The following is a 26,735-nucleotide window of genomic DNA, read 5'->3' as shown; positions in this document are numbered from 1 at the left end:
GAGTCATTATACTGTTCGATTGTCTGCACCATCAGTGCTCCAGGTCTGACCTGATGTTCTCTTAGCAAAGCCTGGAAGACAACCAGACAATCAGCAGGAGTTTAATACAAATGATCGCCCTCTTGGTATCTAAAGTGGCTTCGAGGGTGGACTTATTGTTCCTGCAGCGTGTTAATAAACAGAGCCAGAGCTGATGGATGTATTAAAACAACTAGATCCCCAAAGGTCATTTTAAATATTTGGTTAGTTAATCTTAGAGATTTACAGTGGGGGGTAGATCAGCAGGAGCTGCTGTTGGAATTGGAGAGCCTATGCTAACAGAGGCCATGCTCAGATGAATCTGTGGCTCTGTTGGTCACATGGTTTCCATGGACACAGCATGTAGCCACTTATTCTGCAAGGTGAGGAATATAAATACAAGCCTAGTGCAGTTGAGCTGACAGATCAGGAGGAATTCCGTCCTTCACCACGTCTCTTTCATCTACGTTCCTCTTTCTTTTTGAACCGTCTTTGATCTGTAGTGGATCAACACATGCTTCCCCATCAGATCCACTGTAGACTACTGATGGCCATACACCAGCTCTGTATGTACCTTAAAACCAGTCAGGCTAGGGTGTCTTTATGCTTCATAGCACTCCAAATTTGGGAGATTTTCAGTTCCCATAAATGGAATTCTAATAAATTTCCTGCTGGATATACTAAATTTCCAGGTCGGAGCATTTGGGTGTTATTCAAGTTTGTGTTGATTCTGACACGGTCCTCAGTTATTAACATTTCTGCTGCTCTTCACCCACCTTTAGTCGATAAATGTAATAAATGTAAATATCCTGCAGCTGCTTTTGGCCGCCTTCAACTGCTCCTTCGGGTTTATTGCTCGTTGGGAAAGTCCGAGTAATGGGACAACTACCAGGGCTGTAGCTGTTCAGGGTGATGCTGGGATGGAAAATCTTTACTGTTGGACTGATGGAACACTGCCACACTGAATGATGATGGGGCATCTTTAAATAGATTAATTTCATTTGGTTTCCAGAGATCCAGAGCCAGAATCAAGGACATAAAATGATGAATGATGAGGTGTCTCCGCGGAATCTTCCCAAACAATTATTCTGTCCTATTTTTTCATATTTTTCAGCTCAACATCCTCCCAAGTGTCCATTAAACTAAAACCTCATTTCCTGGCTCATGCGGGATAAATGCTCACACAATTCTGGCAGCATCACTGCAGATTTTCCACACATTTTAAATTAAGAGAGGTGCTGCTTGTACTCAGAGCATTAACACCTTTTTGGCCACTTTGTGCGCTTGTTTTCAGTTAGGATTAAATGCATTGGGCAGCCGAGCAGGGATGTAATGAATAAATAAGGACTGAATCCAACACGTCTGCCCAGTTGGGAGCATCACCCTCATGTATGGTTGTTTCCTGCACTCTGCTCAGCTCTCTCGTTCAAGCCTCAAGGTTTTGGCTGAAACTGCTTCCTTCAGTGTTCCTGTGGTGATTCTCCTCATTGATTTTGCTCACTTTAAAGTGGAAACATATATTTTTTTAGCCAAATAATGACTGAATAAAGATTTAATAACTGTTAGGGGAACTGAATGGGCTGTAGTCATGATTCATCCAGGGCTGAAACTCCTAATAAGTTCACAGTCGCTGTCACTGGGCAGGATCATGTCTTATTTTATAAATGACGGTCTTATTTCGAGGACACATTTTTGGGTGTGGTGGTGTTGTGATGAATGTTTCTGGGTCTTTCATTTAGCTGGATCAGAGGTTCAAAGCAGAAATGACCAAAAAACACAAGAACTCTGGCCCAGCATTGATAATTCAGGGACTGGCTCAGTTCTGTCCTGAGGACGCTTCAGTCCATCTTTGGCTGTGGGATGGCCTCTCATTTGTGTAACTTCTACTGTTCTAAAGTAGTTGTTAACACATTGGACAAAGATGGCGATCTCTCTTCCAGAGTACACGCTGAAACCTTTGGCTTTGTAGCTCATCATAAATATCACTTTAACTCAGTAATTCTTTCCATTTCAGCCCCTGTTTTGGCTGAAAGGCTGATGTTGTTCAGGTGACCCCTTCAGTCAGTGTCTTGCTGTCTTTTGAATTCTCTGTTGGAAAGCTTTCACGCTGTTTCCTTTCTTTTTTTGACTTGAGCGGCCCCTAGCTTCTCTTTTCCCCTCCAGGCTTGATACCTGTTTTTGTCACTGCTGTTTAACCCAACCTCAATACAAGCATCTTCACTAACATCAGCAAAAATGTCTTTTACCCAAAACATGTCGCGCTTTAGTGGAAATCATTGCAGGATGTGCACATCAGCTCCCTTTTGTCTTGGTCGGCTCTCCAAACTTTCCATCTGGAATCTTTTTAAAATGAAACTAGCCTTTCAGCAACGTGTCGTGTTTGGCCTGTGATTTTCGGACCTTTTTTCCACGCACACTTCACTCAACCCGCCAGGACGGGACCATCCTGTGTTGTTTGCATCAAAACTTAATGTGTAAAGTGATTCACATTAATGATGTCAGGCCTGGTTAAATCAGAATGTCTGACTCCCTCTCAGCTTTGAATTCTTCTACTAAATAAACATTTATTCAAAAAACTTTAACGGCTTCATAAATTTCGAACTCTGCGATTGTGAAGAGGATGTTGAAACACTGAAGGTATGCGGATCAATTTATAGGTTCATTAATATTTCTCTGAATGGTTTCCTGTGGAAACTAAATTGTGAGGTAACGTCTGCAGAATGCAGAACGTGTCAAGAGTGGCTCCTCTTTCAACGCAGCCTCTGGTTTTAATCAAGAGCTCCTGGCTTCCTGCTGATGGCGGATGCAGTGGTGTCTCTGGACTGCTGGGTGGTTGATGATGGTGAAAAGAACAGTCACAACATAAATTTCGACTCGCCTCAAACGCAGTAGAATCCATCCAAGGTTGTGGGCAGAAACTGAGTGAGCGGCTTTCTGCTGCTGGCACACGTGCTCTCCACATTTCAGAGGATCTTAATTGACAATTTCCTGGATACCAAGTCAAATGAGTTGAAATTAACAACATGCAGGTGTATGTGTGCAGAGACTTGAACAAAGCATCCTGTTGTTTTGAATCAGAATGCAAAAGTCTTCAATCACAAACATCTGGAAATGTCAGAGCTTTCCTTTGGTCTTCACTGCTCAGTCAGATCTGTAACATGATTTATTTCTTAGTCATAGTGTTGTTTATGTTGCTGAATCGGATTTGTGGTAATTAAACAGTGGAAAATTGGTCTTTATCACACCTTCATGACTGGATCTGATCATAATTGAATATAATCCTCTCTGTCTGTTGCTGTGATCAACTGCACTGAGGTTTAGTCATGCAAGAGGTCAAGAAGACGCTCAAACTCTGTGTATGTTGTTGATTAAATGCCTTTGTTGCAGTTTCACATGGCATATTTTTGTAAGGTGAGGTCACCTCCACACGGGTTGAATTTAGGGTTTCTGGGTCATGGTCAGGCTTCAGGTTCTTTTCAAGTCTGAATTCTTTTTACATCTGTGGAATCTTTGATGGTATGACCTCTCGTTTTTAGTTTTAAGTTAGACAGGATTATTGTGGGCACATGAAATCAGGAGCCGGCGGAGTGTCCTGCAGGCTGCCAAGAGAAGAAATGTCACCGGGCCTGTCAGATGTTTACATTTTGGCCAGCGGGGGTGCAGAGGAAATAGCACCATCAGCTATTCTCAAGTGTTTATCAGATTTAGAGGTCACGCTGTGGGAACTGACCACAGAGTCCTGGGAAAAAACAGGAAGCACAAACAAACAGTAGCTTCAAGCATGTTGGGCCCCCCTGGTCGTCTTCTTAATTTAATAAACTGATAAACATTCTCACATCTAAAGAATCATCACTAACCTTCATGTCTCTGCCGCCTCCTCAGCGTCGGGCCCACCCAAAAACCTGGTCACCAGCGACGTCACGGACACCAGCTTTACGGCGTCCTGGACAGCTGCTCCCGGGAACGTCAAGATGTACCAGGTTAAATGGAAGTCGATGTTCTCTGAGGAGAACGGAGAAATGATGGTGCCGGGCGATATTACAAACGCCGTGTTGAAGGGCCTGAGTCCAGAGACTCTGTTCCAGGTCTCTGTGGTCGCCAACTATGAGGACAGAGACAGCGAAGCTCTCACGGGACGAGAGGCCACTGATGGTATCACCTCAGATCTGTCTCATTGTCACTTGAAACTGTATTTGCTTAAAATCAGCTGTTCCTCTTTATGCCAACACCGCTGTGAATGCAGGACAGAGGTCAAAGGTTAAGGAGAAGAAAACAGCTTATTGCGTCTGTCCTGTCATTTTTTTCAGTTTGATGTTTCATCTAATCTGGTGAGTTTGACCAGATCATTTACTTTTGTTTTCAGCCCCTGCTGCTCATAAAAAGCTGGTTGTGTCAGACGAGACTGAACAAACCATGAAAGTCACATGGGCACCAGCGCCTGGTGGGGTGAGCCATTACAGACTGAAACATGTCCCCGGTGGTGGGGGGAAGGAAGTGGCCCTCAAGGTTCCTGGAAGTGTCACCTCTGCCGTCCTGAAGCGCCTGCAGCCTGTCACCACCTACAACATCACCGTGGAACCCATCTACAAACACGGGGAAGGAAAAGCAAGGCAAGGAGTAGGAACGACACGTACGTTGGTCCATAATTCAACCGTCTGACAGAGCCTCCACCACAGACACACATCTCCTCCAGCCTGCCGACAAACAGTCCTTCTGGCCTTACACAAGCTTTTCACCGTGCTGTTTCCTCTCATTTATCACATTTCCTCTGTAATGAAATTGCTCCGTCAGGTGAGTTCACACTGGACTAAACACTCACCTGTTGGTCCAGAACAGGTGACCTTGAAGCGATCTAATTATGACCTCCGGTAGCCACAGTTGGCTGCACAGGGGTCAATAAACAGGCTTGCGTGCACTTTAACAGCTGATGCTGATATTTTATACATCTTTAAGGGAACAGGCTTGTTCATTTCTCACCATGACTAATCTGAGCATGACACTGGCTTTAACACACTGGTTTGGGAGTATTATGAACTAATGAGGAGCTGGAGTGGGGGTGTTTTCTTTCAGGGTGGTTTTATGCTTTAATTTGACTTAAGTTCTTGTTTGTTTTTTCAGTCTCTCCCTTCAAGGCACCTCGAAACCTCCAGACATCTGAGCCCGCCAAGACCAGTTTCAGAGTCTCCTGGGACCCAGCACCTGGAGATGTTAAAGGCTATAAAGTGACCTTTCACCCAATGGGGAATGATGTCGATTTAGGGGAACTCCTGGTTGGCCCCTATGATAGCACTGTTGTTCTAGAGGAGCTCCGGTAAGGTTCAGCGACCTTTGGATGTATTTTAATGTGTTTTGGTCCTCCGAGGGACCTGAGCCAGCAGATCTTTTGCAGTGAAGCACCAGAACAAGAGTATCAAGATCGAATAGTCACATTTCAGTCATCAAAGCCAGAAACATCTCCTCTCCCTTGTAAATCCTTTACTGGAATAGTTACTTAAAAGTCTGACCTTTATAAAATAAATGTCACAGAAAAATCTGCAGCTGCTGAGTTGCAGTTAAATTATTGTTTCTTTTTATATTTTTACATTGTCAATATCTCACCTGCTCGAAAACTGATTTATTTCTTTTTGCTCTCAGGGCAGGAACAAAGTACTCGGTTGCTGTGTTTGGGATGTTTGAAGGAGGGGAGAGCTTGCCGCTGGCAGGAGAGGAGAGGACGACCCTCTCTGATCCTCCTGACCCACCTTTTCCTGATTATTCTGGTAAAACCAGAACCTTTACAAGCCTGGAGCGTGGACATTTTTGTTTTACATAATCGTATTTGACAGGACACAAACTGTGTTTAAAATGCAAACAATCAGAATGAAGCAACCTTTAGCTGCTGCTTGTATGCTTCTTCTCTTATCAAACATCATATTTATCTTTCAACAGTGAAAACAATATTTTATGACGTCATCCATCACACGTGATGACAGCTGGCCATGAAATCTGAACTTTATAACACGCTTCCATGCATGTTAGGGTGCCACCTGCACCGTGTCAAGTGTTGTTTAAGTTAACTATGTTAGCAGTAAAGCCAGCCACCGGTAGCAGTTAGGAGCAGCAGGTTGAGGCTACGGTCGCTGCCTCCATCCTCGGCTCCTTTCTTAACATATTTGTAATTACACTCACAGGAAGGAGGGACATTTTTCAACACCCACAGGTGACTCCGGCAGGAATGTGCAGTAATTCTGTGGACGTGTATCTCACCTGAGGTGGGAGGTGTGAAGACCTGCAGGAGGCTGCTGCTAGATGTAAAAATCTGAGGACTGAGGAAGAGCTCTTGATCCAGATGTTACCACTGAACTGTTCTGCAGAAGTTTCTGTGACATATTGTGCTGTATGAACATCCTGTAAATCTGCTGTATCTCCCCTGTGTTCTTTAACTCTGCTAATCTTCCTCGAATCCGTGCTAATGTGACTGTTGTCAGCAGATTTATTTGATGTTTTCAGCTGAACGTTGTCTGATCGATCCTCCCGCGTCTCTGCAGACGCTCGCTGTAAAACCAATGCGAAGGCAGACATCATTCTGCTGGTGGACGGCTCCTGGAGCATCGGCCGCTTGAACTTCAAAACCATTCGCAACTTCATCGCTCGCACAGTCAGCGTGTTTGACATCGGCCCACAAAGAGTCCAGATCGGTAATCATCTTTCATCGCTGCCACCAACACCATCACTGTTGATTGGCATTAATGGATGAATCATGTTAAGCCTTGAATGAAAAGATTTTTCTGGTTTATCGTCTAAAATCTTTGTTTCTGCAGGTCTGGCTCAGTACAGCGGAGACCCGAAGACAGAGTGGCACCTCAACGCCCACCCAAATAGAGAGTCGCTGCTCAAAGCTGTTTCTAACCTGCCGTACAAAGGGGGCAACACTATGACAGGTGATAGAAGGGTGGCCAAACCAGTTAATGGGACTTCCTACCAGATTTTATTATTTCAAAAAAGAGCAAGTTCTATGCAAGAATATGTTGAACATTGACCTGGTTATTCTGCTCCCAGTTGCTTTGTTTTCCTTTAGCAATGACTGTATTAATTATTAGGGGGGGCGAAGCTCTAGTTCCCAGTAGGAGTAACTGGGTTTTTGTTTCTGATGCACAGGAATGGCTCTTAACTACATCCTCCAGAACAACTTCAGAACCAACGTTGGGATGCGTCCAGAAGCCCGCAAAATCGGAGTCCTGATAACCGACGGAAAGTCCCAGGATGACGTTGTTTTCAACTCTCAGAACCTGAGAGACAGCGGCATTGAGCTGTACGCCATCGGTGAGTCCGGCTGTGTTTCCCAACACACACTCACAGTTGTGTTTTTGGGAAACCTTTTGTAAATATTTGTTGCATAGCTGTGAGAGATTTGCATCTCTCTTCTAGGTATAAAGAACGCTGATGAGAACGAGCTGAGGTCCATTGCCTCTGACCCTGATCAGATCCACATGTACAACGTCAACGACTTCAAGTTTCTGGTGGACATTGTTGACGACGTCACCAACAACCTGTGTAACAGTGTCAAGGGTCCAGGTATGATGGTCAGACTGGTTTAGCAGAGATTGGGAGCCTGAACATCAGAATTGTACTGCATCAGGTTTCACTTGTGCGTGCGTCTTCCAGGACGTCTGATTTGTTGACAGGACGGTCATTCTGTCCATTTGTACCGGCAGACACTGAACTAAACCTTCAGATTTCTGGCGCCAGAGTTCAGGGTGTGAAATACTTTGACATGTCGGATCATGTTGCTGCTCTTCTCCCTGACTTTACAGGAGGTGAATTGGAGCCGCCCTCAGACCTGGTGACCTTTGACCAAACCCACCACTCCTTCCACGTGTCCTGGACGACACCCGATGGTCATGTTGAAAGGTTTTTGGTCACTTACACCAAAACTGCTGGAGGACCCGTCCAAGAGGTCTGATGTCACTGAATAAGTTCCTCATTTAGAACTAATATAAAAACTAAATGAACAGTTTCTCTGCTCTGATAAGTCTTTTACCACAGAGCGGTTTCACATCAGCTCTCATTTGGTTTGTAACTCTTCTTTATTCAGTAATGACAGGTTTTCTGTTGTTGTGCTGTAAATGGGCTCTTAAAAGTCTTTCCAGAGCTGCAGGTGCAGCTTTTATTCAGTGCACGTGGCTCTCAGCTGAAATCTGGAGGCCAGTTGCTCTGGTAAAACTGCATCTAGTTTAGATCTATTTCTGAAAATAGGACAACAGGCCTTTTCCATCCTTTGTATTTTTATTGGCTGTTACTGCGACGATAATCTGGGTTTCAGAAAGCCCAGCAGAGTTTCCACTGCATGTGTTACAGACCTCCCACTGGGCCCTTGTCTCCTACACCTGTTTACATACGTGCAGAGCAGCGTGTGACACCTGAAATCTGCCTGCTGGATGTTTAACGCAGGTCTCATCCTTAGTGTTTCACTGCAGCTGTGATTCGTTAAGCATCTCCAGCCAGTAACACAGGCGGTCAGGGCTGAAAGAAGCACAGATGTCACCCACTCAAATATTTATTAGGAAGGACTAAATCAGGAAAACCCCAGCAAAATATAAAAACATATATGCCTATAAAACATCCCGTCTGTCTTTCAGCTGGTGGTGGACGGCTCGACGAGCACCGTGTTGCTGGATGGTCTGACTCCTCTGACTGAGTACCAGGTCAGCGTTTACTCCATGATTGGAGAGACGAGAAGTGAACCTCTGACGGGCATCGACGTCACCTGTGAGCAAACTACAGTTTCCATCCTGCTTTGTTAGTCCGTTATCATTCAGAGATGTGGATGTAGAGCCAGGGAACTAGAGTTTTAATCATCCATGTTTCCATCACGCATACTTTCCCTAAGAATGAGAAGCTTCTGGAAGGATTTGGTTTGTTTCCACCACAGTGACAAGTTCCTGAAATAAGTTCCAGAGACGTCATTTTCCTTTGCTCAGAAGCACTGGGGGTATGGGGAATACTCCCACCTGAGCCTGAACAGTAGATCTCTCGTATAATTAGATATTTATGGCATCTTTTTCCCCTGCCAGATCTTGATTTATAGATTTTTTCCCATGTTGTAAAATTCTGTTTTGCAGTATTTTTTTATTTTAAACGGACAGATTGGGCAAATCACATTTAATACAGGAAGTTTTGTTTAATCCAGTATCTTCTTGGGTTGAAAATGTGACTCTTAGATAGTAAAATGCTGACTGCATTGAGCTAATCTCCAGTTAACGGATCATCTGTGTGTCTGTCCACTCAGTGCCCTTGCCTTCAGTGAAGGTCATGAATGTTTACGATGAGACCTCCAGCAGCATGTGGGTGACATGGGGCAGTGTGGAGGACGCCACAGGCTATATGCTGCTGTACAGACCCATCAATGAGCCTCAGCTTGAGAAAGAGGTAGACCTTCTCTGCTTTTACATCCAGCTGCTTGATCGGTTACCACCAAGCCAGAATTCACTGAGAAAGAGGGCAAGAAAGATTTAATGGACAGGAAATGGACTCCAGCTCTGACCGGGCTCCATAGAACCAGTGGGTTAGGGGAATGATGTCTTGGGGGTGATGTAAAGTCACCTACAGTTCTGAGGTGTTAAACCAACGGTATATTTCAGATTTCCTGGAACATTCTCTCTCTGCTCAGGCACTGTTATTTACAAGCAGAAGAGGGTCAAATAGCAGCTGCTGATGCACCAGTGGAAAATAAGAAAGTTCCTGTTGTTTGAAACTCAAACGGGCGCCAAAGCATGCACAATCAAGTCATCCCGAATGCTGATGATATCCACATTAACATTACCATGTCCTCCTCAATCGCTATAAAAGTTCCAGTTCCTCCCCTCCCGTGCCTCTGCATGTGTCCTCAGAGGTCGGGACAGATAAAAGGCACCGCTGGTTACCAGCTGTTCTGAGAAACCTCTTCTGCACTTTGACCCCTGCTTCACTGCTGCCCTCTGTAGGTGCGACTTGGGGGGGATGCAACTGACATCCAGCTGAAGCAGCTGACACCTGAAACAGAATATTCCATCACTCTCCGTGCTCTGTTTGAGGAAGCTGTCAGTGACCCTTTGGAAGGGAAGGGACTCACGTGTAAGTAGCACACAACAGTTCACATGTTTCACTGCATGAAGTCAATTTGTCTGATTTAATCAAACCCCCATTTGAAAGTCAGACTGAAGAACCACTGTTTTACAGTTAAAAAACCTCAGACGTCTCAAATAAAACTGTCACGTTTTTATGGTGGAAAGAATGATACAGCCATCGAGGAGAGTATTGCACACCAAAATCAGGCGCATTGCACCAAGAGTGATGTCATTTCCTCCTGATTGTTGTTGACCCTCAGTGTTTCCACTGAAAGAACTGGATCAGCTAGCTTTAAGACACACACAAGTCTATTTTGCTCGTTTTTCACTTTTATTTTGTGGGCTTTAGCTGCAGCTTCTGTGCGTGAGCTGCAGAACTGCTCTGTCTTCAGATCAAGTCAGGAGCCGTGACTCAGGAATTAAATCAGCTTCTGTTCATTCTAAAAGAGCTTTGACAGCAAAATGTCGGTGTGTCAGTGTGTTTTCTACAATTGCTGTAAAATATGGCCAGTGAGGCTAGATCTTATGTTGCTCTGTGTTCTGTTTGAATGGTTCTCTTGTCCTCCGTCAGTGCCCGTGCCTCCAGCTGGAAACCTGAGAATCAGTGACGTTACCCACAGCCGGATGAAGCTCAGCTGGGACCCAGCTCCTGGACAAGTCAGCAAATACATAATTACCTACAAACCAGATGAAGGCGACCTGAAGGAGGTGACACGCACATCTCCTGTTAAATAACGCTCTGCTACACATCTTCTTTGTCTTTGTGGTTATTAAACACCTTTTCCTTGTCAGATTACTTTTTGAATCCAGTTGCACTTGTGTGAGATTTCACAGGCTCTATTGCGGCTTGGCTTCAACCTTCTGTGTATTTGAAGTCTCTCTGGGAGTGTTTGAATCCCTCCCAGCTTGTTGATTCATTCTAATCCCTCACTCAGGCTTCAGAGACAGGCTAGAAAATATGTGCATTCTATGTAACATCAATCAAAACTGCTTTTAAACGGCAAAACCTCCCTGAGAGCTTTCTGAGGGGGGAGTTTAAGTCAGCAATGATATCTTTGTTCTGGAAAAGTGGAAGGAAGGAAAATGGCAGATTCACAGCAGCTCTGTTGGCTGATCTTTATGAGAAAAGCACATTTCTGCTGCGACCACAAACCCAGCCTGTCTGGATCATCCCACCAGCATAACTCCTCAGTGGGAACCTTGTCAGATGTTTTCAGAAAGCGTTGACGGATCATCTGCAACAGGTTCCAGGCTTTTTCGACAATTATATAAAAGCATCCCTGCTTTTGAATTCTTGCTCAGGGATTGCCGCTGCTTCGCCCTCCTGTTGAGTCCGTAGCTCTGTTCTATCTCCAGCTCTTCATTAACTATCTACCCACTGTGCCTCCTCTGACTTCACCCTTTATGCCAGAGTAAAATCCAACAACTAACAAAGGTGTAAATCTGCCCTGTCCAAGATTAAATGCTGATGCTTATCTTCCAGGTTGAAGTCAGCGGTGAGGTCACCACCCAAGACCTGTCTGGTCTCATCTCCCAGACTGAGTATGATGTGGCCGTCACTCCGGTCTACACAGGGGGGTCGGGAACGCCGATGCTGGGGAATGCCATCACGGGTCAGTTTTTTGTCCTTCAACTGTTTTTTTTTAAATTTCCTGAAACAGAAGTTTGATGATGTGTCCTTCCTTCTGCTCAACTGAACACTTTCTGTGTGTGATCAGAGGTGGTTCCTGCCCCCAAGAACTTGCAGTTCACTGAGGTGACCCAGACCTCTTTCAGAACCAGCTGGGAGCACGGAGCCCCCGATGTTGCCCTCTACCGCCTAAGTTGGTCTAAGAGGGGAGAGGACGACTACCAATATGTGAGTGGGAGAGAGAGAGTGGGGGGGCGAGACCAAGCAAGAATCCTGAGGCGTGTCGATAAGGTTGACCATGACCCATAAGAGTCGATGGGCTGAACTGAAGGTTGAGTGTGAACTTGGCTTATTCAAGGAAATCCCGGCCTCTGTTGAGCATCGAGGATGAGCTTTCTTCACATTCACAGCTCAAACTGCGGCAATTTCCTGAAATTAGAATTCCCGAGTCCTCTGCAGGACCTGCTGGTTTATGGCCCAGTCCCCAAGTTCCCACTGGTCCTGAGGTTTGAAACGGAAGCCCTCTGACCAGATGAGGCGGGCTGGATCTCCTCCACAAACATTTCCCTGTTATGGCAACAGCGTGCTCACGCTCTGGCTCTTCTGCTCGCAGGCCATCCTGAACAACGACGAGACCTCCTACGAGCTGGAAAACTTGGACACAGACACGGAATACGATGTCAAGGTAACGGCCATCTACTCCGACGAGGCGGAGAGCGAGGACCTGCTGGGTATCACGCGCACGTGTAAGTTAGCCATGTGGAGGAATCAAATTCTTTGTGAGACGAATCCCCTGAAAAGTCACATATGGAACCACTTTAAATTAATGCTGCTGTTTCTTTTTTAGTGTTGAAGTCTGCAAAGGGTAGGTGGTATCAGAGGCTCCAGTGTCGTCGTCATGATGATCTAAACGTGTTATAATTGGCAAAAAAAGCCTTTTCAACCTTTCTGCATGTTTATGCGTTTCTGTGTTGAGCTGCATTCACACCACAGATGTAAATGCAGGAAAAGATCAATCCGATGCAATATTTAATTATCAATAACACCCTGACCACGATCCAAAGACTTCCTTTCGGTTCATCCCGAATGTCTTAAGAAAGTCTTTCCAATAATTTTCTCTGGGCCTAAATTACAGAAGATACTTCAAACTTCTCAGGCAACACAGTTTGTGTGAGAATTTTGTGGTGTGAACTTAGATTTGCAGCTCTGAATGCAAAAGTGTGCTCTGGTGACCTGTAATGCCACGCTCCATGAACCATCATCTATGTAAATGTCTGCCCATCGCTTTTGTCATGTCGTCATGGTAACCTGCCCTCATTCCACTGTTGTCCCCTTCATCGCTCATCCATCCAAGTCCAGCCTCAGATGGTGGTTGTTGCATGTTTTTGTTGCACTTCCAGCCAAGGGTTGGAGGTCAGCCAGTGACACCCTCTGATTTATGCAAGTTTCCATAAGTTGGAACAACAGAAGCAGGTTGTTACTTCCATCATGAGCTCCAGCCCTGCTTCATTCACATCTTCATCCAGCTTTTGTGACCTGCAGGACGGTCATCATCACTGCTTTCATCATCATCCTCACCATGGTCATTATCAGCACGCTCCTGTTTTTAGATTCACCTCACTGGATTCCTCTTTCCCACAGTACCTCCAGCACCACCCAGAAACCTGAAGGTTTTCAATGCCACCACCTCCTCGCTGACGGCCAAGTGGGACCCGGCCCCCGGTCCTGTCCAGGGCTACAGGGTCACGTACAGGCCCGCCCCTGGAGGAGAGCCTCTCACGGTAAGATCTCATATGGTCTCACGTGTTGATGGCAGTAATATTCAGATATAAACATGGGAAGATGCCCCTCAAACTGAAAGAATTACTGGATAATAATCACAAAAGAATGATAATTAACGATGAATAGCACACACTTGGCTCTACATAGTAGCCAGAGATAGCGTCGCTGACTGGGCATGTTTTCTTCTGGCTTTATGGATTAGAGATTAAGCAGAAGCACATCCTCATGAGCCAGAAACAAAGCTGTCAGGGTTTGTTCTTCTCTTTCTGGGACTCGCTGATGAAACCTGAGGAGTGTTTGGACCCCTGGGAGCATCTGGACTGGGTTGTCGTCACTGGATAATGAACAAATGTATTAATGTCATTTTGATGGATGCCATAAATCCAAATATTCCCAGTGTGCTTACTGTCATTTTCATCCCAAATTGTTAAATATGTCATTAAATTTCTCTCCTAAATGTGGAAAACTGCCAAGCCCACTCATAGAGAGATGCTGAAAGAAGCACAGCCAGGTCCAAACGAATCCACTACTCTGGGGTTCCATAGAGTAAAGTATTCTGTTTCTGACGAGGGACGAGTCTGCTAAGCTGGCTTGGTGTTCGCCCCACAGATCAGGTTGTCCATAACCTGGACTTGGGCATCTGCTTCACCTTTGAATATTGATTGAATCTCCTATTTCTTCTAAAATCTATTTAAAATATCAACACTTTCCCTGATGAAACCACAATAGAGATTAAAGAAGGTTAATAAATGCGGCAGAGGTTGCTGATAGATTTATTTTTTCCTTCTCCTCCTTGCATTCCTAACCCTGGAAAAACCTCCAAAGGTCATCCAAACGGGAAGCAGCTCAAAGACTTTCAGGTTTTATCGTGTTCCTGAGATGTTATGGCAGCGTTCTTTCAAACAGCCTGTCAGGGTGGACGTGTGATGTGGGGGCAGGGTTCAGCCTAATGGACCTTTAATTCTCCTCCTGTGTCAGACGACTGAGAGCATCTGGCCTGCTGTCATTCCCTGAGAAGTTCAAGGTTTTCTCTTCGGTCACTTCATGAGGCTCTAAATATGAGCTGCGCTGGTGTGATGATTGGGACGAGTGATGAGCGCTGACCTGTTCAGGCTGGTTACATTTAAGCAAGGCTCTCAGCCTTTGAAAATAATCATCAAATCAATCAAAAAGTGGCCAGAACTGAAGCTTCGTAAAATCCAAGTTATATTTGAGATTTTATAACATTGTAAAAGAGGGTGAAAACAGGATTTCCATGAAAGGGTTAAAGTGTTTTTAATATGTGTGAATTGCGTGACTTGGTGTTTACGACGCTTATATAATACAACCAGCTGCTCTATTGGCTCGTGTTTAAGCCCCTCCCATAAACAAACATCGTGCGTGTGATACCACTGACGCTCGTCAGGCGACTCTTGGTTTACAGCCTGTTTCCTGGGCTCTCCCAGAGGCCCACTGGGCTTTAATCTCTCATAAATAAATACCTGGGATGGTTTGCTGATTCAGTCGTCAGTAACAGCAGATTGAGTTCCAAAAGAATGACACACTCTGGATTATTGCTCATTTTAGACTTTTGGTTAAGCTTTTAGGAGACGGTGATGACAGCAGACATCGCTTATTTACAGTTATCAGCTTCTTAAGGACTTAATGGAGACTCTTCGGCTGGTTTCACCCTCTGGAAGTCTAAGAAGGGAGGTGCAGAGCTTTCTCTGTCCCTGGGGCCTCTGATGCACTTCTGTATATTAGGTGCATTTTTATGAGCTTCCATCACCCCAGATGATGAATACAGAGACTCTTTCTTGCATTCTCTTCATCCCACTCCTCCCAGTCATTACTTACTGACTCCAGAAGCATTATGGGAAACCCTGATGCGGCTTCTTGCCTGCACATATGCAGTTTCAGCAAATCCCTCAGAGAAGATGAGAAGAAAACCTCTGAAACCACCAAGTGCTGAACTCACTAGTTCAGCTGGGAAGGATGAGGAGGAGAGGCAGAGGGGCGGCGCGCTCAGACGGGTTCCCAAAGCTAAAGAACCCCATTTAAATAAACATGTGAACATGATGTGACTCTGACTCTTGAACCTGCCTCTGTGATAGCTCCAGACAGGAGGAAAGAAAACCAGCGTGGTTCTGTCCAAGCTGCAGCCCGATACTCGGTACTCTGTCTCTGTGGCAGCCCTGTATCCCTCTGGGGCGAGCAAAGACATCTCAACGGATGGACGAACCAGTAAGAGTGTCTAAAACAATTCAAATATCTTCAGTGTTAGAGAAGGTCTCATTAGAGACAGCTCCTAAAGGGCTCTGTGATAACCCCTGTCAGATCCTTTGGGTGGAGTCAGGAACCTGCAGGTGTTGAACCCCACCATGACCACCCTGAACGTGCGCTGGGAGCCTGCCGAGGGCCGTGTGAAAGAGTACAAAGTGATTTATGCCCCTGCCGCTGGAGGAGCAGAGAGCGTGGTAAGACTGGGGGGGAGGGTCACTGTCCTCTGCCCAGGCTCAGAAATGTTTCTCCTCTAACCTTTATCGTATCTGGTTTGGATGCAGTTAAAGGTGTGGTTTTAACCCAACAGGAAAAAGTGTCGGCAGGAACCTCCAGCACCATCCTGCGCAGCCTTCAGCCAGACACGGTCTACACTGTGTCTCTGGTGCCTGTTTATGCCGAGGGGGATGGGAAGACGGCATCAGAGAATGGAAAAACAAGTGAGTTGCCTGTTGTGCTTTTAAACAAATGAATGTGAGCCAGCGGGTTGACGTATGGTCTCGTTCAGGAGCACTGGCTGGTGTGAAGAACCTGAGAGTAACCGATCCCACTATGACGTCTCTGGCCGTGAACTGGGACCCAGCTGATGGAGCTGTACGGCTCTACAAAGTCTTCTATGTGCCCGTCACTGGAGGCCTGGAGGAGATGGTGAGAATTTCTGATTCCTGTTTGAGACTTGGAACCCATCTCACCCTGTTTCATTCTCAATGCTGCCAACAGGAACAGGTGCCTACAGGAACCACCAACATCATCCTGAGGAACCTATCACCTGACACTCCCTACAAAGTGTCTGTGCTGCCTGTTTATCCAGCCAGGGAAGGAAAACGCCAGTCAGAGATGGGCAGGACGCGTGAGTGGGCTTGTTGAACTTTAAACGGACCAAATTTCGAGACCTCTGACCTGGAGTGTCCCCTCCACCAGTGCCTTTGAGTGGAGTTGGTAACATGAAGGTGACCAACCCGACCATCACCACCCTGACTGTGAACTGGAATCCTGCTGACGGTAACGTTCAAGGCTACAAAGTCATCTATGTTCCTGAAGATGGAGGAGAAGAAGTAGTGGTGAGCTCTTCTTTGTTCTCTCGCTTCCAAACTCCAACCAAAGCTGCAAATAACAGAAATGAAACATTTTAAATGAGCTGTATGACAGAGTTTGGGAACAGATGTGTTAAGAGGTTTTAGCTAAGGTTTGGTTCTCCCCAGACTCTGGCAGCTTTCAAAATGAAGATTTGTCAGACAGACGTGTTTTATCACAGGTTTGAAAGACGTTAATAAAGAAGCTGTTGTTCAGAAGGATCAGAGCCTTCAGCAGGATTCCAGTGATGCTCTCTGACAGGATCATCACATCACCGAGCTCCTAACGGCTGAGAGCACCTTTTCATTCTGGTGCTGCATGTTTGTGAAGAAGAGTGTCGGTCCAGGAAAAACAGCTCAAGTTTACCTGTTTGTCTCCTTTGAGGGGAAAATTCCACCTTCAATGTATTAGGCAAATTTGTTAGGCAAAAACATTCAGTTGTTTCAGTGAACTTCTGTTCAGCAAAGGTGCGACTGACTGCACACAAGAGGCAGGAAAATCACTAACGAGTCGCACACTAACTGGATTTTCTGGGAAACTAGCATGAGTTTACAGTTTTGTCCATATGAAGCATTTTTTGGAATAATTTGGGTTTGAAAGGTTTATTCAGAAGCTAAAATGGAAAATTAGATTATATTAAACCCAGTTTGACTCACGGTTTTTCATTCGTGGTGTAGAAAAATTGATGACAGTTGAACATTTATATTCCTCAGGGAGCCTGCCAACAATTAAAGATGCTTTGATGGTTTATTGTGCAGTCATCATCTGAAGTGTGTTCTGTTTCTGCTGGAGGTGCTAAAACAGGATGGACTGTCTGGTCATGTTTGGCTTCATTTGTTTCTCATTTCAATAATGGCAGCGTGGCAAGTTGTGCAGACGGGATTAAAACAACAAAATATGGTTTGTTTTCAGGAAATGGTGTCGGAGAGCACCACCAGAACAGTCCTGAGCAACCTTCTACCAAACACCCGCTACTCCGTCACCGTTGTGCCCGTCTATGCTGAGGGAGACGGCCCCAGTCTGTCCGACTCTGGAAAAACCAGTGAGTACTGGTCATAATAACAAGCTTGGGCTCAAACGTTGTTGCAGCTGCTGAACAGAGGAGGAAAAAACAAAGGCAGAACAGGAACGCAGATAAAGATCTACATGTTTTCTTAGAGGTTGGACTGATGTGTTTGCTCTCTGGTGATAAATGGCTGAAGATGCGAGAGCTCAGACATCAATCGTTCACCGTGACATGAACAAAACTGTACACGGTGTATAGATCAATCCTGACAGGTGAGATACGAGAGGGGAGAGTCTTAAACTCCACACCTGTGGTTAACACTGCGGAGGCTCGTTATTTTTAGGAGCGCTCTACCTTTGTGATGTGGTTTATTATTGAATCCTCCAAATGAAAACCATCCCGATGAAACCAGAGATCCAGCTGTTACACAAATATATTATTAAAATGGAGTTCGACCCCATCGAATAAAGAGAATCGGTCCAAGAGAAGCTTCTCATGTCACCAGTCAGGTCTGTCTAGATAGCAGATCAAGCATTGACGTTGACTTCCCGTGTCACATGTCTGCTCAGAGCCACGAGGCTCTGTGAGAAACCTGCAGGTCTATGATCCCACCACCAGCAAACTCAAAGTCCGTTGGGAACCTGCAGAGGGAAATGTGCGGGAATACGTCATCACGTGGGTGCCGACCACGGGAGGAGACCCCACCGTGGTGAGACTCTAATCACATGACGCTCACATGTCCCGCTTAGATGTTCTGTGAATCCTTGAGTTCACCTGAGCTCTGTTCTTAAAGACGCAGGTGTCAGGAAGCACCACCTCCACGGTCCTCCAGAACCTGGATCCAGACACTGAATATACAGTCACAGTGGTGCCGGTGTATCCTGAGATGGAGGGAATATCCCAGTCTGAACAAGGGAAAACCAGTGAGTTGACTGCACCTGATTCAGTTGGACACTCAGCCCAGTGTTACAAGTGGCTGAAGGACGGCAAGATGTGATCTTTCTTCACGTTTCCATGGAGATTCCGTGGAGAAACGAACCGCTTCCGCTGTTAAAACTGTTAAAATGTCCTTTCATCCTGAGTGACGTGACCCCTCCTCCTGTTCAGATCCTATGGGTGGAGTAAAGAACCTGCAGGTGGTCGACCCGACCTTCAACAGTCTGAAGGTCCGCTGGGATCCTGCGGTGGGAAACGTCCGCAGTTACAAAGTCTTCTACACAGCCAATCCAGACGGTGAGACGGAAGAGGTGGGGAGCCTTTTAGTTCTTCTCAGGTTTTATTACAGCCGGGACAGACCGGGACAGAATCATGCTCACATCTCGTTGAACAGGAGGAGGTATCAGGAGGCACCACCAGCACCACCCTGAGGAATCTCGATCCTGACACCGTTTACGACGTGGTTGTAGTTCCCATCTACCCAGACGTGGAGGGAATCCGACAGGCTGAGAAGGGAAAGACCAGTGAGTCTCCCATGTGAAAATAAGAGCTGCAGTTAAAGGACCTTGTGTGTGCTTCTCTTTGTTTGACAGGAGAAATCCAGATTTAATCCAACACTGAGCTAATCCCTAAATAAATGTGTCCCTTATGTGTGGAGCCCTGCAGAACTGAACAGGATTTATGACTTCATTGGAAGAAACCTTCAAATATTTGTGTTATCTTTGGCCTTTTGTGTTATCAGAAGCTGTTGTTGAAACAGAAGTTCTGCTCTATTCTGCAGTAGAAGTTCCTCTCGAGCGTGCGTGACCTTCCTGAAAACGTGTTGAAAAAGGCTCCTGCATTGAGATTGAGAACATTTTGCATAATGATTTTATTCTAAAGAAGTTGTTTTATTATTGCCATAAAGCTGCCTTTATCAGTTTTACAACATTCAGATGCAGAGGTCTGTTTTCATTTGCATTTTTTATGGCTGTCAAAGAAAATCAGGCCCATAAGAAAGTGTAAATCAATGGTTGTGGCTCCTTTTTGGTCAGAACATAGCTGCCGTTTATCACGTTTATGTTTTGTGTAACAGCAGCTTATATTCTGGGCCCAGCTCGCTCTTTGGCTCAACATTTCAGCAGAAGAAATTTGTGTCCCGTTGCATTACAGTTGGAGGTTTGGCACAAGAGCAGCTGCTGAATTTGCATTCCTCATCAGCTGGTTTTGTGGTTTCTCTTCTCACCACCAAGATGACAGTTCTGAAAACAGCCTCTGAGCAGAATGTAGCTAAAATAACACGTTGAGGCGTCCATCACGAAGCTGCCAGTGAGGAAGTGAGATGCAGCCCTGAGTTAATGAGCTCAAACATGTGTGACCTTTGAAGAGTGAGAATACCTGCTGTATGTGGACGTTTGTGGTTCACTAAAGAACACAGTAAATGCCAGAAAGTTTAGACAACCCTTCGATACATCTGGACACCCACCCATCAGATTTGCGACGCAGGATGAAACAATGGCTGGGAGATTATTCACAGCCGTGAAACTCCCCCCAAGAATTCTTAATAGGGATGTTTGTGTCTAATAAGATACCAGAAAGTTTAGACAGTTGCTGGAATAGAAGAGCCGCGCTTCGATTCAAAACCTCAATGAGAAACAGGCGCAAGGAGGAAGCGAATATAGAGAACAAAACAAGCACTTTAATTTCTTTTTAAAAGTGAACCAGTGTGATCATGCTGAGGCTTCTGCTTCTCTCAGGGCCTCTGAGTGGTGTGAAGAACCTGCAGGTGACTGACCCCACCACCAACTCCCTCAGGGTGCGCTGGGAGCCAGCCGAGGGGGACGTCAGGACTTACAACATCTTCTACGTCCCGACCAATGGAGGCGCAGAGCGCGCGGTGTGTTCTCTGCCTGGAGCAGCTTTTGGATCGCCATTACCAGAGAAACCAAACCATGGATGTTTTATGGCGTCTTACAGATGCAGGTATCAGGAATGTCCACCAGCACAGTGCTGAGAGACCTGCAGCCAGACACCAAGTACACAGTGACACTGGTGCCCGTTTACACCGACTTGGAAGGAAAACGCTCCTCGGCCAATGGGAAAACAAGTAAACGCACCGACATATGTCACAATGGGTTGTTGGGTCGTTTTTAAGGAGAGCAACAGGAGTTGAAACCATCATTTCATGTGTTTTTGCCAGAGCCGCTGGGAGGGGTGAAGAACCTGCAGGTCACTGATCCAACTACCAGCTCCCTCAAGGTGCGCTGGGACCCAGCGGAAGGCAACGTCCGCCAGTACCGCATCTTCTACGTCCCCACAGCCGGCGGTGCCGAGGACATGGTGAGAGTCCTGCTGAACCACGTCCAGTTTCCTGTGACATGAGGATCCATAAGTTTGTGTGTCCCTACAGGAGCAGGTTTCAGGCGGAACCACCAGCACCGTCTTGAGGAACCTTCTGTCTGACACAGCGTACACGGTGACTGTGGTCCCAGTTTACCCAGAGGGAGAGGGCCTACGCCAGTCTGACGCCGGGAAGACACGTGAGTCCAGCATTGTCTTCACAGAGGCTCAGAGACAGACTGAAGATGTCTTGACAGTCTGAGGACGTGGCAGAAATATCTAAAACTCCTCCCAGCTTTACAAAAACTAACTTCCCACAAGACTCATATCATCTGTTTTAGGCAAAGATATTAACAAGTGAGCATCATCCTGCATGGAAAGTTCATAAATCAAACTTGAGTGCTGCGGATGAACTTGATTGTTGTCATTTAAAATGTTTTGGTCACTATTGGCTATTGATTACTGATCCTTGGGCACAGAAGCTCTGTTATGACCTTTTAACTAGTTTAATTTCTATGACTAAAATCAAACTAGTTGGAATCACAAGTCACACAGCCCCTGAGCATTAATCAATTTCTTATCCTGAGTTATTAAGGTCCAACTGTTCCTTTTCCAAAGCTGTTCTGGCTTAGAGCGGCTCACAGCTAAAACCTGTCCATTTCCAGTTCAGTCAACTTGTCTGGTGTTCTAACCCAGTCAGTCAGTTCTGTCTACGCATGATTGTGCAACCTGGGATGGCTCAGGTTCTCTTTCTGAAGGTCCTGACAGACTGTTGGAGAGACCTTGTGGGTTATACAACGTGAACAGGGAAGGTTTCGCTGCATCTACCTTCTGCATCCATTTCTTTTTTTTATTGGTTGGGGCTTTAAATTCCAAAGACACATCTGCTTTGGTTTAAAAGGGAAGTTAAAGGCTTTTGCATAAACCCAAAATTCTCTTCTCTTCTCCATGACGTTCTTTTGTAAAGTCACTCCACTCATCACGTGATCCACTGACTTTAGTTACACATTTAAAGTATGTTGCTCATTTTCTGCCTCCTATATCTTGATTATCCCTCACTCACTTTACTTCCTAACCTCTGTGACCTTCCAGTTCCACGCACGCCACCCAGGAACATCCAGGTGTACAACCCCACCCCCGACAGCCTGAAGGTGCGCTGGGAGCCCGCCTCGGGCCAGGTTCAGCAGTATCGTGTTGCCTACTCGGCCCTGAGAGGAACCGCTCGCCCCGAGTCGGTGAGTGGAACTCCAGGTCACTAAGATAGAAAAATGAGCCCGAAGCAAGAGGATTCAGAGATATTTACTGCGTCAGAGAGGAACGGTTCTTTAGTCATCAGAGTCATTAAAGCTGTGATCATCTGAGATCATCCAGGTGGTGGATCAGTGAGATGTTTCAGCTGTGCTTCCACTGTTGCAGGGCTGAAGTTTAAGATTTGTGTGTTAAATGTTGAACATGTAATTAAGTTTTGAGCTTTATTAACCCTGCAGCTCTTGTTTCTCCTGAGTCACCGAGTCTGTAGATCAGCTGTGCCTTCAGGAGAGAGCTAGATAACCTCGTCACACCCAGTTCATTAGATCAGGATCAGATTAGATCTGACCTCAGATCAGGCCTTTGCTGTTGTGGTTTGAGTTTATTTATTCCTGCTAAAATCATGTCAGCCTGGGTTGACTTAGAGAAGCTTCAGACAAACAAAGGGATGTGATTAGACTGCAGACACTAAATCTTACTCTCACACACACACACACACACACACACACACACACACACACACACACCACACACACACACACACACATCATTGTTTGGTTCCAAGGAATCTCTGGCAGAGGGAGATGTGGTGTTGAGCTGTGGTTGTGTACATTTTCACTTTGTAATGAATAAATCTTTATTGAAGCTCTGAAAGTGACAACGCTGGATTTAAACTTTTAACACTTCTTTTTCAAACAGATTTTGGTTCCAGGAAATCTTCGCAGTGCTTTCCTGGACAACCTGATTCCCGACACTCCGTATTCTGTCAGTGTGTCTGCTCTCTACGCTGATGGGGAGGGGTCACCAGTCAGAGACACCGGTAAAACATGTAAGTAACATACTGATGGAAAAGGATGGCAGGATGTGGACAGAAGGCTGGTTAGCATCCTGCACTTGTTCACCATCCATAATAAATCGCAGTTTTAAATCAAAGCAGCTGAAAGCCCAGATGGGCAGATGTGAGCAGAACAGCTGGACTAACATGAGCATTCATAAGCTCCTGTTTCTGCTGCAGTGCCACGAGCTGGTCCCAGGAACATGCGTGTGTTTGATCCAACCACCAGCAGCCTCACCCTCAGCTGGGACCATGCTGAGGGTCCCGTCAGGCAGTACAAGATCTCCTACAGCCCCATGACAGGAGACGCCAACAGCAGGGTGGAGATTGTGAGTCATCAGATGATCATTGTTAGAAACGAGACAGGCTGGTGGTCCTCTGACATTTAAAAATCAACACTTCCTTCTTATCCTCTCCAATGGGCAAGAATGTTGTGTGTGAATTAGGTTCTCTCAGTTCAAATGTTGCAGTTTCCTCTATAAAGATGTTATTAATATTGTTCAGTCAGGGTGGGAGCATGGTTGGAGGCCAGATTGGGTCCAGCTGTGGTTCCTCATTCTTCATCTTATAGTGTGAATCAGCCTTGATGAAAGAATTTCTCTGGATTCATGCTGACGAGGAAGCTACCAGCCGCTAAACAATGCAGTCCTTATAATGCAGCGCCAACAAATGTTTCATAAAAGTTGCTGTCAGTCAGCTGAGCAGCAACATTCTCTTGTTTCTTGGACTGATAATAATGTTAACGGAGGCTGTGATCCTCAGACTTCAGTTCCTGGAAACAGAAACAACGCCAGGCTGGAGAACCTGCTGCCCGACACTCCATACAGCATCACGGTGGAGCCCCTCTACCTGGAGGGCCCTGGGGCGGAGCTGAGCGGGACTGGCCGCACAGGTCAGAGTCAGATACACCCCGTCACCGTTTCAAGCATACGCGCATCTTCAAGGTTGTGAAAACAAACATCACATTCTTCACACTCAACATTCTTCCTCACAAACATCAGCGAGAACGGAGGAGCAGAAAAACAAGCAGTAAATACTCGACAACTGGATACAAATGTTTACTGGAGCTCTACACGGAGGAAAATCAAGGTTTGCTGCAGCTGCATCTGTGCACGCACGTACATGGGAGATTCAGAAACAGTCACGCACAATAAACAAGACTAAAAGATGTTTTCCCCTCAGTCGGGGGTTTATTTATGTCAATAGGGTGTCAGCACAGATGAAGTTGCTTCTTCTTGTGTTGCCTGTTGCTGCTGCGACTGTCTGCACAAGCATCAAGCTGCTGGAGTTGTCGCCTGGTTTCTGGACCTTTCCCTGATGTGTTAATGTGTTTATTTGGACCTGCAGCCACGTTGACCATTACAACATTTGTCTCCGTCATGTTTCCTGTGTCACAGTTGCTCTGTTGAGTCCGAGGAACCTCCGAGTGTCAGACGAGTGGTATACCCGCTTCCGAGTGGCCTGGGACCCGGTGTCGGCTCCGGTGGAGGGATACAGATTATCTTATTCCCCTGCAGGTGAGCCCAAGTCCTGAAGCTTTCATTTAGTGGATTTCACCACACACACTTCCCTCTATGTTCTTCTGATGCTCCAGGTTCTGCAGGCCCACCAGTGGATCTGTTTGTGGGTGACATCACCTCCTACACCCTGCACAATCTTCAGCCTGGAACCCCATACGATGTCAAGGTGGTGGCTCAGTACACGGGAGGGAAGAGTGGACCGCTGGCTGGACAGGGAACAACACGTGAGGGCCCACGTTACCCTCACATTCAAAACACTTGGAGCCGTTTCTCTGCTCGTGGAACCGGTGTCACCAAACGACGCCTGTGACAGGGGGAGGCTTCTGACACTTTGTTTTATCCTCTGCAGTGTACCTGAACGTGACCAACATTGAGACCTACAAGGTGGACCATGACAAGTTCTGCATCAAATGGACTCCCCACCGATCGGCCACGTCATACCGGATCAAACTGAACCCCGTGAACCGTAAGTCCCAAGGCTGTTATGATCCTTCCAGTCAACAGCCTTCTGAGAAGTCCAGTCAGAACTCAGAGGTGCGGCAGGAGGTGGAGGAGAGATATTTCCCCACAACATTGTATCTGAAGCGAAGCCTCAAATCTGAAACAATAATTCTTCTGATCTGATAAACATCTGATATCCATCAGGGAAACTTTTTTGTCTAAGGAGAGCCACTGTTCTGGAGCAGAGCTGACCCAGGGTTGTGTGTTTCCCCCCTGCAATTCAAGCCACTTCTGTCTTCAGTTGTTGACATTAGCAGGTTGCGTCAGCAGAGCTGCTGGATTCAGGCCTCTGACAGATTCATTCAGGATCATCTGTCCTCCCCATTACCAGAGTCCTCCTGCTGCACTAACTGGCCTTCATTTGTGAAGAACAATAAACTGTTCTGGCCATCAAGATTCGTTTATGTGGCGGCAGTTGAGCCGACGACAGTAATGCTGTGGTGGTTCCATCTACCCAATTATATTCGGATGCTTTGCTCTCAACCATAGAAGGGCTGATAAAGGCAGTAGAATTGAATTTACTTTGGTATCTAGAGTTAAAATCACCTGTGTAGACCCCGAAGTACTGGGCTGAAGATTGTTTGTGAGATTGTCCTTAATTTGCTCGTCTTCTCGCTCCTGCAGCCTCCAGTAAAGGACAGCAGGAGATCACCATCTCCGCCGGGCTGCCTCAGTACTGCTTCGATGGGCTTTCTTCTGATGCTTTATACAACGCCACTGTCTTTGTGCAGACGCCCAACCTAGAGGGTCCAGGAGTCAGCATCAGGGAAAAAACATGTAAGAGCTTTAATCCAGGTCCAAGTGTTCGTATGTGAGAGATTAAACCGGACAAAGTCAAATGTTTGTGTTCTGACACCCTCGCCTCATCAAAGGAAACACCATGGCCCATTTTTAGCACGCAGTCAAACCTTAAAGGTGTCTGAGAGCTGGAGCATGGCTGACGTTACATCTGGACACGTCCACAAATGAGGATTACTTCACACCTTTGTGTGTTTGTGTGTCACAGTGGTGAAGCCGACGCCAGTTCCAACGCTCCCCCCGACGCCGAGCCCTCCACCCACCATCCCACCAGCCTGGGCAGGTAAGTGTCACCACAAATGGAGACGCAACGGTTCAGCGTGGACGTCTGAGCAAAGGCGAAGCGGCAGCTCCGCCCTGGAGGGACGCTGTCCCTCATTTGAAAGCCGTTTCCTGGGTCGGCCTTGTCTGCAGCAGAGCCAGCTGTCGCACGTGCTGCTGCTCCAGATCAGAACCAGAATCAGACTGAGTCCAGGGCATCTGTGTGTCATTCAGGCCCAGTTTGTTTTGGCCGACGATGTGTGAAATCTTTATTTCTTCGTCCGGGCTTCCTGTTTTTTGCTGACTCATCAACTCTTAGTCTGCAGAGGTGCCAAAGCTGACCTGGTATTCGTTATCGATGGTTCCTGGAGCATCGGCGAGGACAGCTTCACCAAAGTCATCCACTTTGTGTCGGGAATAATCGGAGCCTTCGACATCGTCGGACCCTCCGGAATGCAGGTTT

General features: G+C 46.3%; 1 protein-coding gene across 4 annotated transcripts in view; it reads left to right on the top strand.

Annotated features, from left to right (window-relative positions):
- The window catches only part of col12a1b (collagen, type XII, alpha 1b), a 48,788-nt gene that overhangs the window by 11,336 nt on the left and 10,717 nt on the right, over positions 1-26,735 (top strand). For 3 of the 4 annotated variants that reach the window (XM_057016697.1, XM_057016696.1, XM_057016699.1), the window contains exons 14-56: positions 3,901-4,170; positions 4,382-4,648; positions 5,137-5,329; positions 5,653-5,777; positions 6,546-6,695; positions 6,819-6,938; positions 7,156-7,320; positions 7,426-7,572; positions 7,812-7,954; positions 8,637-8,766; positions 9,287-9,426; positions 9,981-10,110; positions 10,675-10,811; positions 11,587-11,716; positions 11,822-11,961; positions 12,347-12,479; positions 12,581-12,598; positions 13,375-13,514; positions 15,609-15,738; positions 15,832-15,971; positions 16,085-16,214; positions 16,283-16,422; positions 16,495-16,624; positions 16,696-16,835; positions 17,761-17,890; positions 18,424-18,563; positions 18,648-18,777; positions 18,962-19,101; positions 19,185-19,314; positions 20,527-20,666; positions 20,747-20,876; positions 20,970-21,109; positions 21,180-21,309; positions 22,202-22,344; positions 23,057-23,186; positions 23,373-23,521; positions 23,955-24,084; positions 24,590-24,709; positions 24,787-24,936; positions 25,062-25,178; positions 25,838-25,990; positions 26,220-26,294; positions 26,592-26,731. In XM_057016697.1, coding sequence (XP_056872677.1) covers positions 3,901-4,170; positions 4,382-4,648; positions 5,137-5,329; positions 5,653-5,777; positions 6,546-6,695; positions 6,819-6,938; positions 7,156-7,320; positions 7,426-7,572; positions 7,812-7,954; positions 8,637-8,766; positions 9,287-9,426; positions 9,981-10,110; positions 10,675-10,811; positions 11,587-11,716; positions 11,822-11,961; positions 12,347-12,479; positions 12,581-12,598; positions 13,375-13,514; positions 15,609-15,738; positions 15,832-15,971; positions 16,085-16,214; positions 16,283-16,422; positions 16,495-16,624; positions 16,696-16,835; positions 17,761-17,890; positions 18,424-18,563; positions 18,648-18,777; positions 18,962-19,101; positions 19,185-19,314; positions 20,527-20,666; positions 20,747-20,876; positions 20,970-21,109; positions 21,180-21,309; positions 22,202-22,344; positions 23,057-23,186; positions 23,373-23,521; positions 23,955-24,084; positions 24,590-24,709; positions 24,787-24,936; positions 25,062-25,178; positions 25,838-25,990; positions 26,220-26,294; positions 26,592-26,731 — 6,005 coding nt within the window. The remainder of the gene's footprint in view (positions 1-3,900; positions 4,171-4,381; positions 4,649-5,136; positions 5,330-5,652; positions 5,778-6,545; positions 6,696-6,818; positions 6,939-7,155; positions 7,321-7,425; positions 7,573-7,811; positions 7,955-8,636; positions 8,767-9,286; positions 9,427-9,980; positions 10,111-10,674; positions 10,812-11,586; positions 11,717-11,821; positions 11,962-12,346; positions 12,480-12,580; positions 12,599-13,374; positions 13,515-15,608; positions 15,739-15,831; positions 15,972-16,084; positions 16,215-16,282; positions 16,423-16,494; positions 16,625-16,695; positions 16,836-17,760; positions 17,891-18,423; positions 18,564-18,647; positions 18,778-18,961; positions 19,102-19,184; positions 19,315-20,526; positions 20,667-20,746; positions 20,877-20,969; positions 21,110-21,179; positions 21,310-22,201; positions 22,345-23,056; positions 23,187-23,372; positions 23,522-23,954; positions 24,085-24,589; positions 24,710-24,786; positions 24,937-25,061; positions 25,179-25,837; positions 25,991-26,219; positions 26,295-26,591; positions 26,732-26,735) is intronic. The other variant, XM_057016698.1, reaches the window with a different exon arrangement.

Source organism: Takifugu flavidus, chromosome 19, assembly GCF_003711565.1.
Source record: "Takifugu flavidus isolate HTHZ2018 chromosome 19, ASM371156v2, whole genome shotgun sequence".
Lineage (NCBI taxonomy): Eukaryota > Metazoa > Chordata > Actinopteri > Tetraodontiformes > Tetraodontidae > Takifugu > Takifugu flavidus.
This window is presented reverse-complemented; position numbering and strand designations above follow the sequence as displayed.